At 36.7% G+C, this 15291-nt stretch overlaps 1 protein-coding gene across 3 annotated transcripts; it reads left to right on the top strand.

The window, feature by feature from the left end:
- The first annotated feature begins 1259 nt into the window (after positions 1-1259).
- Positions 1260-13683, top strand: LOC102684858 (fibronectin type III domain-containing protein 7). Of its 3 annotated transcripts, none has more exons than XM_015355455.2 (15): positions 1260-1438; positions 1936-1954; positions 2510-2767; positions 3129-3383; positions 5155-5412; positions 5941-6189; positions 6480-6734; positions 7922-8179; positions 8680-8934; positions 9127-9381; positions 9639-9899; positions 10333-10362; positions 10567-10608; positions 11894-11928; positions 12534-13683. In XM_015355455.2, the coding sequence occupies exons 1-13, from the start codon at positions 1376-1378 to the stop codon at positions 10596-10598; spliced, it is 2448 nt and encodes an 815-aa protein (XP_015210941.1). In that variant the 5' UTR covers positions 1260-1375; the 3' UTR covers positions 10599-10608; positions 11894-11928; positions 12534-13683. The 3 variants fall into 3 exon arrangements, with proteins under 3 accessions (XP_015210941.1, XP_015210940.1, XP_006635021.2); XM_015355454.2 differs by having other exon boundaries at positions 11894-11931; XM_006634958.3 differs by lacking the exon at positions 11894-11928.
- The last annotated feature ends 1608 nt before the right edge of the window (positions 13684-15291 follow it).

Below are 15291 nucleotides of genomic sequence, written 5' to 3'. Positions count from 1 at the left end.
ACCAGGAGTAAGACTCATTATAACTCAATAGAAATAGAAAAAAGGTGTCTTTAAGCAATTTTGAGGAGTTGACAGTTGCAGAGCCTCCAATAAATTTGGGCAATGATCCAACAATCATCAGACTGAGTGAATATTGAACACTCCTGCACCAGAGGTAATCGTTTCATGGTGATAAATGAAGTAAAAGCCAAGTAAAATAAATGCATACACTTTGAGTTTTGTTTTGTAAATAGATATTAAATTGTTTTTCCTAAATATTCGATCAAATGTCAACATGGTCCCATCATTCTGGCCAGTATTTTTATCATCTGAACATTCCCCTTGTTAGCAGTTACACCAGTAGCTGTAGTGCAATGCAGTTTTATTCTCAGCACAGCGCTAAATAATCTTCAAAAATATTCAGAACAGCAGTTTCAGAACCCATCTTCCTTTCTAATTTTTATTCATTTAAGTTATATCCATCATTATCATGTTGTAAAACACCCTGATACTACAGGTTGGCTTCTGAGTGGATATTGTGCCTATACAAATGTACCATACAAATGGCCTCCTCTGACTATAAAATAAATGAGTTAGTTCTGCAGAAAGCTCTATAGCTCCAAGAAAGGATAAAAAACACACTGAAAATTATTCCATCATTCCAACATGGAAAGGTAACCAGTGAAAGAAATGAAAGTATATGTAAACGTTTTTGTTGTTTTTTTTGCTAAATGGTTGTAGACCACAATCAATAAATGCATAGAAAGTGAAGTTAAAATAATACCTGTCCTGGGAAAAGATGCAAAAACTAAAAGAGGTGGCAAACCTCCAATAATAATTTGCTGAATTTCATACTTCCTTGTGAACAATTCAATTTTATACCTTCCTGTTGTTTAAGGATTTATAATCATCACAGTTAAGAAGAGAATAATTTTGAATGCCAGTGTACTGTTTGTGTATGTGTACATCTTGTGTATAACTTTTTTTGATCCTTTAGAGTGCAAAATGTTATCCTACCCCCTTCCTATATATTACACACATTTCAATTCATAGTACATGAACATATTGTTTTCATTCAATAGTAAATGTACCGTATTATCATTCTTGTTATTACTAAATAATCATCCAGCGAGGAAGAGGTCTGTATGCGGCACTTGTCAAGGTCTGCTTCCCTTTCAAGCCAATGATAAGTCTAGACGCTTGCAGTAGGTGGGGCTAGCCTTAAAGTATTTCAACTGAATGAACAAAAAAAATCTGTAGTGTAAAAAAATAAAGAAAAAGTATAACCTCTGTGAGCATCAAATCGAAAACACCGATTTGAAAACAAGAAACAACAGCTTAAGTCCAAGGTGACTTTCTGCTCTTTGGAATCAGATAAAAGAAGACATTTTAGAAGATGGGACCTAATAGTATGAAATCGTTTATGCTTATTGTTTTCATAAGCATGTGCACGTCTCAGGTAAGAATCATTGGGAACAATACAAATTATGTGTTTATGTGAATGTACAGACAACATGTTTAAAGAATGCGAGTAACAACGTTAATGAGTGTACAAAGGACATTCTGTCGTTCATCCTTTCTGAAAGTGGCCTTTTGTAAATGCATGTCCTCCTCAGAAAAAAAAGGAAGAATTTATTATTCAGAACACAAGCTCTTTCAGTACCTGTCAGCGGCTTAGCCTTGCCGACCACAGACAAGTTTCAGTGAGGGAGGCAGTGGTGATTGGAGGGGGGTTGGGTAAGAAACAGTCCCTCCTGATAATATAGCACAGTTCTCCAAAATGAAGCTTATTTATGGTTAATCGGAGTTAAAAACATAGTTATTTTGCGAAAACGTTGTTTTTACACAGGTTGCGCTGATTTCCTATTCACATCACAAACTTTGGTTGCTTTTTTTCTTTTGTAATTTTTCGATGGAAATGTAAAGTAAATCGAATTTCATTTCTTTAATTTACAGATCACTGAAGCTCAAAAAGGTAAATCAAACATTTATTAAAATGGAGGTGTTGTGATTGTGAAATTGCCCGATAGATATTGTGCAGTACCTTACTTTTTTCTTAGCTATGCCAATTAAATATGACAAAATGAAAGAAAAAAATGACAAAATGCTGAGACCTTAAATTTATCTGATCTCCATTGGTAGATAAAAACAAACTGGAACTGGGCTGTATTTGTAAATGAGACTTGATTACATTGTGTTTAAATAATATAGAAGATTCTATATAAATGACCCAATTCTCTACAGTAATCTCTTAGTTATACAGGCTGTTTCCTCAAGGGATGTTAGACATGCTTTCATGTTATCGTGATTAACATACAGTAAGCTCTAAAATAATGGAATAATATTTAATTATGAAGATGTTTTAATAGTGAATCTGTTAATAGTACAAACGGGATGTTCGATGCTTTGCAAATCTTTGTGTTCAGCTCTTAAGAAAACCGATTGCATATGTCGGACGCATTTACGCTCTCTTTTACTCAATTTAGTCTTTTCTACAGTACAAATGTTAAAACATGTATGATCATTTCAGGTCTAACTTTATCTACATTCACGGTAACATCAAGAAGCATCACGGTTCAATGGACAAAGGTTTCAGGAGTTCACTCATACAAGGTCACCGCTACACCTAAAAACTCTCCCGGAACACCGGTCTTCGTTCAGTTCAACGGAGTTATAGCGATCGGGTCCGTTTCTTCACTCTCCCCTAACACGTACTACACTGTGAGAGTGGAAGCATTAGATAACACTGGCCAAGTCCTGTCCGCTGCTGAGATCATACAAACCACAGGTAAGTTTTTCACAAAATCCCCCCATAAAACCAGTATGTTCTTTATTCACGTTCTTTTAGCATTTTAAAATGTTAATAATAATAAACTTTATTTTATATAGCGCCTTTAAAGGTGGCTTCTCAAAGCGCTTGTTGTTGTTTATACGACTACTAATATTTATACGATTATGTTTAATCAACGGGTGTTAATTTAATTGCACTGTTTCATTTATATATTTATTTAGAGATTCATATTTTAAATGAAAGAAATTCATGAAATGAAAATATTCATTAAACATGAAAGAAAAAAATGGGGAGAGCTAAAAATAATCTGATCTCCATTGCTTAATAAGTAAGCTGTTACTGGGGTGTATTTGTCTAGCTCCTGAGGTACCCAGCCTTGAACAAGCATATTCGAAAATGAGTGACAGCATCACGGCGGAATGGAGTCCTGTACCCGGAGCAACCAGTTACGTCCTGAGAGCCGAGGATGGGACATCAGTCATAGAAACTACAGTCGCAGACTCTCCGGGAACCGTGCGCAACCTGAAGCCTTCCACACAGTATGTCATCAGAGTGATGTCTGTCAATGCGGGAGGGAGAAGCCAGCCGTCCCTGTCTAAGAAAGCAAAGACAGGTATCCTTGTCTCTAGAGCTATGAGCAAATACTCATTAGAGAAGTCCTCTTTCACATATCACATAAAGTTATACACTATACAAGCAGTCTGGTTCACTACAAAACAAAATACATTTTTCTAATTATATCAGGTACGTGATTTTTTTCCCCACAGGAGAATGAAGTTTTAACTCACTTTATCTAGAAAAAAAGTAAAATGAAAGTATTTGACATTTGGTTTTAAAACCGAAGGCACTGAAATATGGGTATTCTTTTTTTTAACTTTTTATTTATTACAATATTTTGTGTATTTACATGTTATGCAAACGTCTTTATATCAATATTCAAATAATATGAATACATTTAATATTAATATAAATATAGTTCATATAATACGCATGTATGTGCAGGTAATTATATGTATACAAATTCTGTTTCCTTACTACTCACTTTTGCTTCTTAGCTAAAGAGGTAATACTTTTCACTTGTTATACAAGACATCTTTTTGTGGAGGTGCAGTATTGTTGTCTGATATGCAGTGTTGATGCCTGAGACATCATTTTGTATTGGTTGTAACAGTATCCCCCCCTTGTGCTTTATGTATGACACAACATGAAGAAAGTAAACCCTGAGAACTAGGTTGTTTTCCCCCAAGCATGATTAAAAGACATTTAAGGAGAAAAGAGTAATTTGATTCCTTTTCATGCTCTGCAAGCACGTAGTGATTTTCCTGTTAATGACTGGAGAAGTGAGGTTTTTCTTTTTTGTTTTACACAAGCAATTAAGTTTCAGTTGGGGAAACTCCAAAAGAGTAGAGGCAGTACTTTATGTTAAAGTAGTTACCTTTCAACATCATTTGCATCACTGTAATGTGACATAATGTTGAAACACGGGCTGCAAAGGGCAGTCGATTATGTCAGGACATTAGCACTGCTGGTACCCATCTCTGTTTGTTTCATAAAGTAAACGATCTACTGTTCTAAACGAAATGGAACGTCCACCTGAGTTTTGGACTACTGTGCCTTTGAACAGCGTTAAACAGTCAATGGTCTGTACTCCAGACCATTGCCAGCATATGCCAGCCGCCATATCACTCTGCAACTCACAACTGGCAACCCACTGGCGCTAAGAAGATGTGAGCCTGATCAGTACCTGGATGGGAGAGTTCCTGGGAAAAACTAAGGTTGCTGCTGGAAGAGGTGTTAGTGGGGCCAGCAGGGGGTGCTCACCCTGTGGTCCATGTGGGTCCTTATGCCCCAGTATAGTGATGGGGACACTATACTGTAAACAGGCGCCGTCCTTCGGATGAGATATAAAACTGAGGTCCTGACTCTCTGTGGTCATTAAAAATCCCAGGGAGTTTCTCAAAAAGAGTAGGGGTGTAACCCTGGCATCCTGGCCAAATTTCCCATTGGCCCTTACCAATCATGGTCTTCTAATAATCCCCATCTATTAATTGGCTTCATTACTCTGCTCTCCTCCCCCCCGATAGCTGATGTGTGGTGAGCATTCTGGTGCACTATGGCTGCACATTGGTGGTGGTGGAGGGGAGTCCCCATTACCTGTAAAGCTCTTTCAGTGGAGTCTCCAGAAAAGCGCTATATAAGTGTAAGCAATTATTATTATTACTCAATTCTTGTGTCTAGATGCTCACACTTATCATCTTCAGTCAACAGTTTTCTTCTCCTATTAGATAAGATAAATGCTACAAAACATGAAAGAAACAAGGTATTGTATGGAACAAATAGGAATTGAGTCATTAACAATTGAATGCATACTCTTGTGTCAACAGTTGTTGCTGCTCCAATTCTCCATTCCAGTTCTCCTGCTAATGACATGATTGTGGTAACCTGGGATCCAGTCTACATGGCTGTGGGGTACACATTCTCCCTTATAAAGGTAGGATCAGACAAGCGGGTCAGGGTGAACACCACAGAAACCAACATTACCTTCACTGACCTAGAAGCTGGGACTACCTATTCAATCAAAGGCAATGCCTGGGATTCCAATAATACCCTGGGCGATGATTACACTATCACCCAGATCACACGTAAGTACTGTTTCTCCCTCAGTGCTATACAGAAGGGCTTTAAAAATCCAGGCTGCTTCAAGTACCTTATTATTGAATCACATTGGGAGTTGCTCAGTGACGTTATGAATTTATTTCACATGGTCAGATATTGGATATGGGAAGGTTGAAAAAAATGTTTTTTTATAGTTTATGCCATTTCCCTTTTCCTTAACCCTATTGGACTAAAGGCCTTATGAAAGCCTTCGTTTCAAAATGCAGTTAGATCTACAAATAAAGATAGAAGAAATGTAAAAATGACATAACTAGCATCCACCAACTTGGACAACAATTGCTGTAGGTGTCACCAATAAGTATATGTAAGAGTCTTGTTTTAATTTGTGGTAGAGGATCCTTTTGGTTAATACCAAAATATTTGTTTCTTTTCACATTTACTACACATGGCTTTGTGGAGGTGGAAAAAGGAAAACATACTGTATTGTGCTCTTTAGATAGGATGTTCTGAAACTGTCTCTTGTTTATCCTCACTTAAGTTTGTTGTTAACACAGGACCTGCTGTCCCATCTTCGATTCAAGTCTCCTTCACTGGCCGCTCTATGGGCGTTATGATTTCCTGGTCTTTTGTGGAAGGAGCAGATAATTTCACAGCCTTGAGCTCAAATGGACAGAACTGCTCCTCATCTGAGGATAACTGTGTGATATCACCACTGACATGTGGCCAAAACTATTCCATCTCAGTCATTGCTTCAAATAGAGCAGGTCCCAGCAACCCTTCCAAACCTGAGGACTTCTTAACTTGTAGGTATTTTATAAATGTACCTGGTGTTCAAAAGTGAAAAAATGTGAAAAACACGTACATAGCTGAGTCTTCATGATTGAGTGGTAATGCACTTCTATACATGTATGTAATTCAATTTCAATTTTGTAGGAAAAATCACACACATGCTGTACACATCCTTGGTAAAAATCTTGGTACAACAGATATTACCCCTGTGACTACAACACAGCTACATTAACAGCACGTGATTCACGATTCATATATCTGATTACACTTACACTAATTTTCCTGTTGTTTTCTGTGTTATAAGTTCCCTGTGCTCCCGAAAATATCAAGATAGAGGAACCCAGCCCTGGAAATCTCACAGTGTCCTGGTCTAAGGTGATCTATGGAGAATACTATATGGCCTTTGTGAAAAGAGGTGATGGCAAGGAGGAACAGTGCAACACCACACTGGACAGATGCACTTACGACTCTGAATGTGGCTTCACATACTTCATCAGCGTCTTTGCTTATAATGGTGCCGGCCAGAGTCCCTCAGGAAAAGTCTTAAACTACACTACTGGTAAAGAGACATTATTCTTTATGTTTCAATAGCTCTGTAGAATTAAAGTCTTCAGGCAAGGAAAAAAGGTTGTCCATAGACAATAGTAACATAACTCAAAGTACAGTATAGTAACTGTTAAAATCAGTAATGCATTAATGTAAATGCAGTGAGCGATAATGCTTATTAACTTGAATTGTTTTATTTAATGTTTTACACACATAAATATATGCACTTATTTTCCTTAATTATATGGAAATTAATATTTTGTTTTATTTGTATACTGCAGTTCAATATACTGTTGTCATCAAACCTCATAACTGCTGCATCACCCTAATTTACAGCAACATGTTTAAGTGATGTTTAGAATTGTATATATTAAACCCAAAACTGTATATTTCCTTTAGTTTACATGATGAAAGTGGAACCTTCAACAGAACAGACACAAAACTGTCAAAGGGGTAGACTATCAAAGGAGTCAACTATACTACAGCAGTTTTTAAAACCATTTTAAATGAAAAATATAGATTCTAAAGAAAAGGTTTAGAACAATTTCAGTTGAAGAAGGATTGGTAGCATATCCACTATAAAACTCTACAGATGTAAAAAAAGATTATCTGAGTTGATTTTTATAACATAGTATTATACAGATTACTGTAAATAATATTAATAATAAGATATGTAGTTCTTTTTTTTGCCTAATCAAATGAATAATTAAATGCACAGCTGTCTTGTGATTTAATGAAAATGTTTTGAAAAGTACAGAAGAAATTCTTCTTCAAATATCTTTACAAAACAGGGAAAATTGGATATATAGACTTGGTATCGGACTACATCACATATAAATTTTCAAGACAGAAATTAAATAGGTTTTATACTGACAATTAATTATCATATAACATCTTAATTAACGTAACTAGGCATTTTTCAGTACTTAATATGAAATAAAACACCAGCTTAGTGTCCTTTGAGGTTATTACATCTCAAAACCAGAACACCTATCCACAATGCTTTTCTATTATGAGATGCATTTAATATTGAGAATGAAGTCTATTTGTCGCACTACTTCTTGTGCTTCTTAAGAATGCAAATCTTCCACGATACCTAAAATGAAAATGAATAAGACAACAGAATATTTTGTTGAATGGAATGTCAAGATTGTTGTGGGATTAAAGAGCCAGTTTAATATTAACATGTTGTCTTTGCAGCACCCTGCTGTCCCGATAATGTTGTGCCAGCCCTTGTCTCCAGCGACACTTTGGAGATTACATGGTCGCCTGTGCGTGGTGCTGAGATCTATGAGACAACGGCTGCTGATGGGACTAATCAGGTTCACTGCAATGACACAGCTACTGTATGTGCCTTGTCCTCCCTAAAGTGTAACACCAGATTCAGTGTCATCATCACGTCTTGCAATGAAATCCGTGGCTGCAATACCACCTGCAAAAATCAATATATCGAAACAGGTAGGGGATATTCTGGGTGTGTGAACACTAAAATGTGTTGCTCTGCACTAAACGAAATGTAAGAAGCTTTCCAAAGAACTGTAGCAGCACACAGTTATGAACCCTTGAACCACACACAGACGTTCCCAGAAACTGGAAGCATGAGAAACAGTTGAAAGATTCCTCTAATCCTCCCACGTTTGAGCTATTCACTTTTAACATGCCAGAGGCTACATTACTGGGGGTTCATTGTCAATGGGAGGAGATGTGATTCCCCCCTGCAGACACCACTTCTGGCCTGCAGGCAGCTGGGAGGTTGCAGGATTCTCTGTGCAGGAGCTTCAGAGGATCCCAGCAGTGGTCATCCTGTGATAAAACCCAGTACTGAACCTGAGACGTTGATTACGGTGCTCACCTTGTGGTGCTGAGGTGCCCAAGCCCCTGAAAAGACCCCCAACTTTGCATCTGTTTCAGGCCATTGTAATCCTACTGACCAGTTTCAATATTGTGTGGCCCTACAGCTCCTTGCACCCCCCAGATCTGGAATATCACCCAGATAACCTCGTCCAACTACAGCGTTTCCTGGACTGCAGACAACAAGGAAGCAAACTACACTGTGAGAGCTCTTGGAAAGGCTGAATCATACTCCTGTAGGACCTCTGGGAGATCCTGTCAGATCACCAATCTGCCCTGTGGCTCTGTCTTTGATGTCAGCGCCATTGCCTTTACATCTGCAGGAGAAAGCCTTCCAAGCTACACTCTGCCACTAGAGACAGGTAGTTTTCGCACTTTGAGTGGATTGCATGCAATAGTTGTTCTGTGAGGTCTTCTCTGTTACTTTAAAAAATAGATTGAAGCCACTGGTTTTTATTAAATGTTTCCCAAATTCCCCTTCAACAAGAAGTTTTGATATCAACGGTTTCAAAGGGTGTAACATTCCTCTGTACCAAATATGTCTTCCCATTCAGGACCCTGTTGTCCCGAAAACTTTACTGTAAGTCAAGCGACACAGTCAATGACTAATGTGACGTGGTCGCCTGGAAAAGGAGCTCAGTCATACATCACAATGCTGAACTCAACACATGGAGAAGCCAAGTGTCACACACTCCAGACGCACTGCCTGCTGGGATGCATCACCTGTGGCGTCAACTACACAGTGTCCATGCAAGCTATCAGTGGAACAGGTCATAAATCACAGTGTACATACCATGGGTTCTCCTCCAGTAAGTACAACTCTGATGAATTATAATAGTAAATATTACATAGTTGACAGCATTGCAGTTAAAAAGTGATTTGATGCATTAGTGGCAACTGAAACCAGCATTGATCCAATGTGAATTTGTTTGTTTGGTGTTTGTAGTTCCTTTGAAAACCTCTTACAGATTTTGCGCATGGAAAAACAAATGTAAACATTGCCATAACATAACACCATAACACCTTTCCCTCCTTGCATCCTGTAATTCCTCTGCCACTCTGTCAGGTGCCTGCTGCCCCATGAGTGTCAAGCTCTACAGAGTTGGCAACAACACCATCAGAGTGTACTGGCGTTCCACAGGCAGCCTCCACAACTACACTGCTGACCTCTATGGGTCTCTTGCCAATTACACCTGTAGCCCCTCGCCCGGTGCCAGCTACTGCGACGTTACTGAGGTCGCCTGCAGAGATGTTTACAGCGTTGTGGTGGTCCCAGTCTCAATGGATGGCACAAAAGTCAAATTCTGCCCAAGAAGAATATATTCTGGTAATGCTAAGCCCTCACTGTCCCATTTTTCTTATTTACAGTTCATGGCGTGTTGATAGAAAAGGGAAGAGTAGTTTTGGGAGGAAGGCAGTATTTGATCGTAGAATTAAGAAATTAAAACAGCCTTTCAAACATTTTATACAGTGACTGAGATTTCTACGATCGGACTATTAACGGGGAGACAGTTCTAATTGAAGGCAGCAACACCTGCCTACCTGGTTCTTCAATGCTACAATCTTCTTATTAAAAATAATTCTTATTAATAAGGTATCAGTCGGATGCATTACAAGAGAAGAAAAAGAAAATCAGGAAGCAACAGTTATAGGAAAGAAAAATTGTTTTAAAATATGTCATTTATTGAGTTTATTTTAGTAGCACACTAAACAAATTACTGTATATCTAAGTAAATTACTCTTTCTATTTATTATTACAGTTTCTTGTTCTGGGAGTAATGTTGGAATGGGTAAGTCCAAGTATGGATATTAGTAAATTAGTATATAACTCAACTAGAAATATTTATGCATGTATTAAAACAGGGTGTTTAATATTTTTTTCAAACACTCTCCCTTGATCAACACACTGTACATTTCTGTTAAGACATTACATTTTTATACTAAGAAACCTGAATTGTGTGTGCTATCATTTAATGATGTGTGTTGTTTTTCAGTTGTTTATCGAGGGAAACGGAGTCTGGGTTAGCTCAACGAATGTAAGTCCACTTTGCTTTTAATGAAAATGGTGATTAACTGAGCAAACAGTTTTATTCACCACTACTCAAAAGCTGTACTCACTGGTTGGGTCATCCCTAGGCAACAATGATCACGGTCAACCTGAATAAGAATCACTTATTAGCTGAGTTAATCGGTTATCCTTACCCTAGCAAAAGTTGCGACGAGATAACATCTGATAAATCTGATTCATTCTGCAACACATACAGTATTTTGTAAAGTACACAAGGGAATGTACAAAAGTCGAAGTCTGCCCAAGAAGTATGTATTCTGGTAAATTCTACAGCTACGCCCTCACCGTCACATTTTTGTTATTTGCCGCCTCAGGTTTGTCTCTGGTTTTGATTTTGCTACCTCAGGTTCTATGTGGAGTTAAAAGTATTATCTGTGTTCAAATTCACTGAGCACCCCATGTTTCCTAAAGGGTGGTTAGGTTAAGTGCTTATTCTTAATTCTACCCAACTCACATTAGGGTCCCTTAAGTCCTATATCCATTCACACGTGACTGGACGGCACAGGCACAGACCAAAAGGTACACCTATGTTGTTATCTTCCACCTAGTAGTTCACAAAATTTGGAACCACAATTAAGTTTTGCATACTTAATACAAAGAACATATTAAATAAATGAAACTAAATGCACACTGTACATCATGAATTAATTTACTTTCTCTTTGTTTTCTTTTTTAAGAATAAAATAAAGATGACAAAATCAGATGAGGCCTATTGGCCCATCTAGCTTGTTTTGTTGCTATTGGCTAGTTGATTTGCATATCTCAAAGTTTCAAATTCACATCCTCCTGATTATATAGCATTCCCTGATTCACGTTTCACTGTTGATTCTGAGGAATTTAACTTTGTAAATGCCTTTGTTACTTGTAAGTACACCCCCCTGTAGTCTTAACTGTTCAAGACAAAAGATAAAATTATTTTGCCCTTTCGGTGAAGGACATTGCTTTGAATTGCTCTTTTCTGGACCAGTTCCAGAGCAGCAATGTCTTTTTTATATCATGGTGACCAAAATTGCATACAATTTTAACATGACTTCCCTTGATTTAAATTCTGCACTTTAACTATATATCCTAACATTCTGTTTATCTTGTCTGACAATAAATCCTGCCATGTGTATGCAGTACACTTCATATGAGATTTAAAATGAGTCTTTTTTTGGTAATGGCTTCTTTCTTGTCATTCAATCTGGCTTACAAAGGGACTGTGAGTTTGACTTAATACTGTATGTCAAACCTTTTTTTACTTGGTTGATTAGATCGGAACAGCGGCTGGATCTAGGCTGTTACCCAGGTGGTAAGATGCAAATTCCATTTCATAATGATACATAGGCTTCCCCTAATCTGTGCCTCTCTACCACTTTGCTAATCCTTTGCTCCTTGGAAGGTTCATTGGTCCTCATAGTCAATTTACTGCAGGTCAATGCAAGTCAATTTACTTTTAAGTCAGTATTTTGTGTGTTGTGTATTGTGGCTTGAAATGCAATATTTATCTGAGGCAACTTACAAACTTACAGAGATAGAGGCATTTACACTGAACTCAAGCTAAACCACTTTGAGTACACACACAGAAAAACAATTACACTAATTCTGTGACCATCCAAAATGTTTGCTTGCCCCTGAACTGAGTTAGAGTTGCCATAGCAAAGTGAGTGAATACTTATACAATTGAGAATCTTCTATTTTTCTTTAAATCTTGAATCTATTTATAAATAAACTAAATATTTTAGCTTTATGAGTTTGGATTATATTAAAAAACATACAGTCGTATTGGAAAGTATCATGATTGCAAGACAAAAACAAAACGTGGATAATTTGCAAGAGGGGTGAATACTTATGTGCATATTGTAACTTGATATTGTTTTTAACTGTGCATATTTTTTTTACTATTTTTCGCAGACCTTCAAGATACATCATATTTCTAAGGAACTGCTGAGACAATTGTTGTGCAAGTGGATTTTTCAACTTTTTATCTTTACAATGCTCCCATCACAGAACACAAAATACCTCCAAATGTAATTTCATGTTTGCCCTCCCATTTAAATTGTTGTTTTTAATTGTGTGTCCTAACACCATTTGTATTATTAATTTGTTGAATATTTGAGGTTATTCTTTTTATAAAGACTAACATGTACTGTAATAAACCACGAAATGACTACATTAAAATGATGATCTCCCTGGATTGGGACATTTAGATACTTATCCTTGATTGAAATTCAACACGTTTGTTTTAACTAAAATGTAACTGACTTAAGATGTGAAACAGACAATAATTGATGTTAAAAGAGCAGAAAAATGAAAAAATGAAAATTGTGAGAAGGGTGGAAAGGAATCCAATCTAGGTAGAAAATTGGAAGCAAAGAGTAATTTACTCTCTACATTAAAAAGAAAAAATAGCTCAAAAGTAAAATCAAGTAAACTGTTGTGCCATTTTCAGGATTTCTAAGAAATAATCTAAAAAAACAAACTAGCCTACGTGTGTCTTATGTCTTGAAAGAAGCAGCAGGAAAAAGGCACAATCATTAATGTTGATTTACTAAAATGTAAAGCAGTTGCACAATTGGTTGCAATTAGGCAATTCAGTAAGCTATATTACAAAAAATCTAGTCTATATGAAAATCAGGGGAAATTAATACTTTCTACAAATGTTAATAGTTAATAGTGAAACAGTCCCACATGGACAATCAATGAGTGAAATAACCAATAAGTGCCTTTCCTTTGCTTGTATAAATTTATTTTTTTTACCTTCAATTTGGATGCAAACAATTTTGTATGAGTTTATATGATTAGCTTTACTCATGTAGCAAGCCTCTGAAGGAAATGTGACCAGTTTTGAAATTCTGGGCTAGAGTAATTTGTCTGGCAATGAACAACAATATTTGTTTCTCCGATAATGTTGTGACATTTCTCACTTTAACATTGTATTTCATTGCAGTATCACTGTTTGCCTCAAGATATTCAAAGCTCATATCTTATTTCCTGAAGATGACATTTAAGCAATCATACATTGGAATTTGTTTACAAATTTGACACTCAGCAGATTTCTATTAATAAAACACATTCTTTTGCATTTAAATATTGTGTGGCATTATATGTTACTTTGAAGCAATCAGAGTTAACTGAATTAGCCTTTCTATCCTGTGGACTTTAAAATGCACCCAAAACATGATTCTCTGACACACATTGTCTAATCAGAGAAATTATGCCTGGGATACAGAAATCATTTTTTCAGTTAGTTAGATCTTGTCCTTTCATTCATTTCAATTCACAAGGACTCACAGTTTTCACATTTGACTGTTTTAAGGTTTGCAGTCATGAGACTTTGAAGTAGCAATTAATATCTGCTACAGTATATACACAACAAAATAAAGAAGTACATAGATAATTAGTATGTAAGGAAAATGTAAGAGTGATGAATGCATAAATATTCAAAATACTGTGGCAAAATTAATTTTGTGCTCTGAATTATTTTAGTACTACAAACGTACTTTAAGGAACCACACAATTAATTGAGTCATTGAGACACACAAGCAGTTGACACAAGTTGTCTGTGAGATTCTCATGATTTCAGAATACAAATACCTATCTTTGTGAGGTTTTTTGGTCAGCTAGTGAATTTCAAGCAAAGACTCGATCGCAAAGACTGAGGAGTTTTCAAAGCAAATCAGGGATAAAATCATTATGACAGATCAGGAGTTCAAAATATACCAAAAGCTCCAAATATTCCTGTGAGCACAGTTACTCAATCATCAAGAAATAGAAAGTGCATTGTACCATCCAGACACTGCAAAGATCAAACGGAGACAGCAGTGTGACCAAACTGAGCATCACCAAATGGTTAACCCAGTTACTGTAGTACCAATCCTGCTGTCAAGCATAGTGGGTGGCAACATTACGTTATGGCACCAGCATAAAGGCTTAAGCTAAAGACTTAAGCTGAGGTGAAAATTGACTTGAAATGATCTCAAACACAAGAATAGAAAGTTGCACTGGCTTAAGAAAAAAAAGCCCTGACTTAAATCCTATTGAGAATTTGTGGAAAACTTTATTAAAAACTGCTTTTCATAATCTACAGTACTAACAACTTCAGAGAGTTTAAGCAAATCTGCCAAGTCAAAACAGTAAAAATTAAACCAGGCCAGTGTGCAAAGTTGGTAGAGATTTACTTAAGAATACTTGTGGCTGGAATTGCTGCCAAAGATGCTTCTTTTCTTATGCAATCAACATTCATCCATACATCCATACAAAATCCTTACATTTTCTTACTACTTTATTCATTACAGGGTCACAGGGAAACTGGCAGTCAACGAGCGCAAGGCAGGATATACCCTGGACAGAATACCAGTGCATCATGGGGCAGGTGCACAAACAGACACGCACACAGTCACACCTGGGCCAATTTTCCCAGAAGCTAAGTACGTACCAGTATGTCTCTTGACTGCAGTACCTAGAAAAAACCAATGCGAACATATTCATACAATCGACATATTTCATTTTCTTTCTTTTTAATTTTTACCGACATTTTGTGTAACTTATCTTAGACTTATAAGTCTTCAGTTTGAGAATTCAGGTTTGGAATAAAATACTAATTGAAACAAAAATGTATGCATCACTTTCTATTTTAAAAAAATGGGACACCATAAGAAGGGTCTGAATG

This window comes from Lepisosteus oculatus, chromosome 9 (genome assembly GCF_040954835.1).
Source record: "Lepisosteus oculatus isolate fLepOcu1 chromosome 9, fLepOcu1.hap2, whole genome shotgun sequence".
Lineage (NCBI taxonomy): Eukaryota > Metazoa > Chordata > Actinopteri > Semionotiformes > Lepisosteidae > Lepisosteus > Lepisosteus oculatus.
This window is presented reverse-complemented; position numbering and strand designations above follow the sequence as displayed.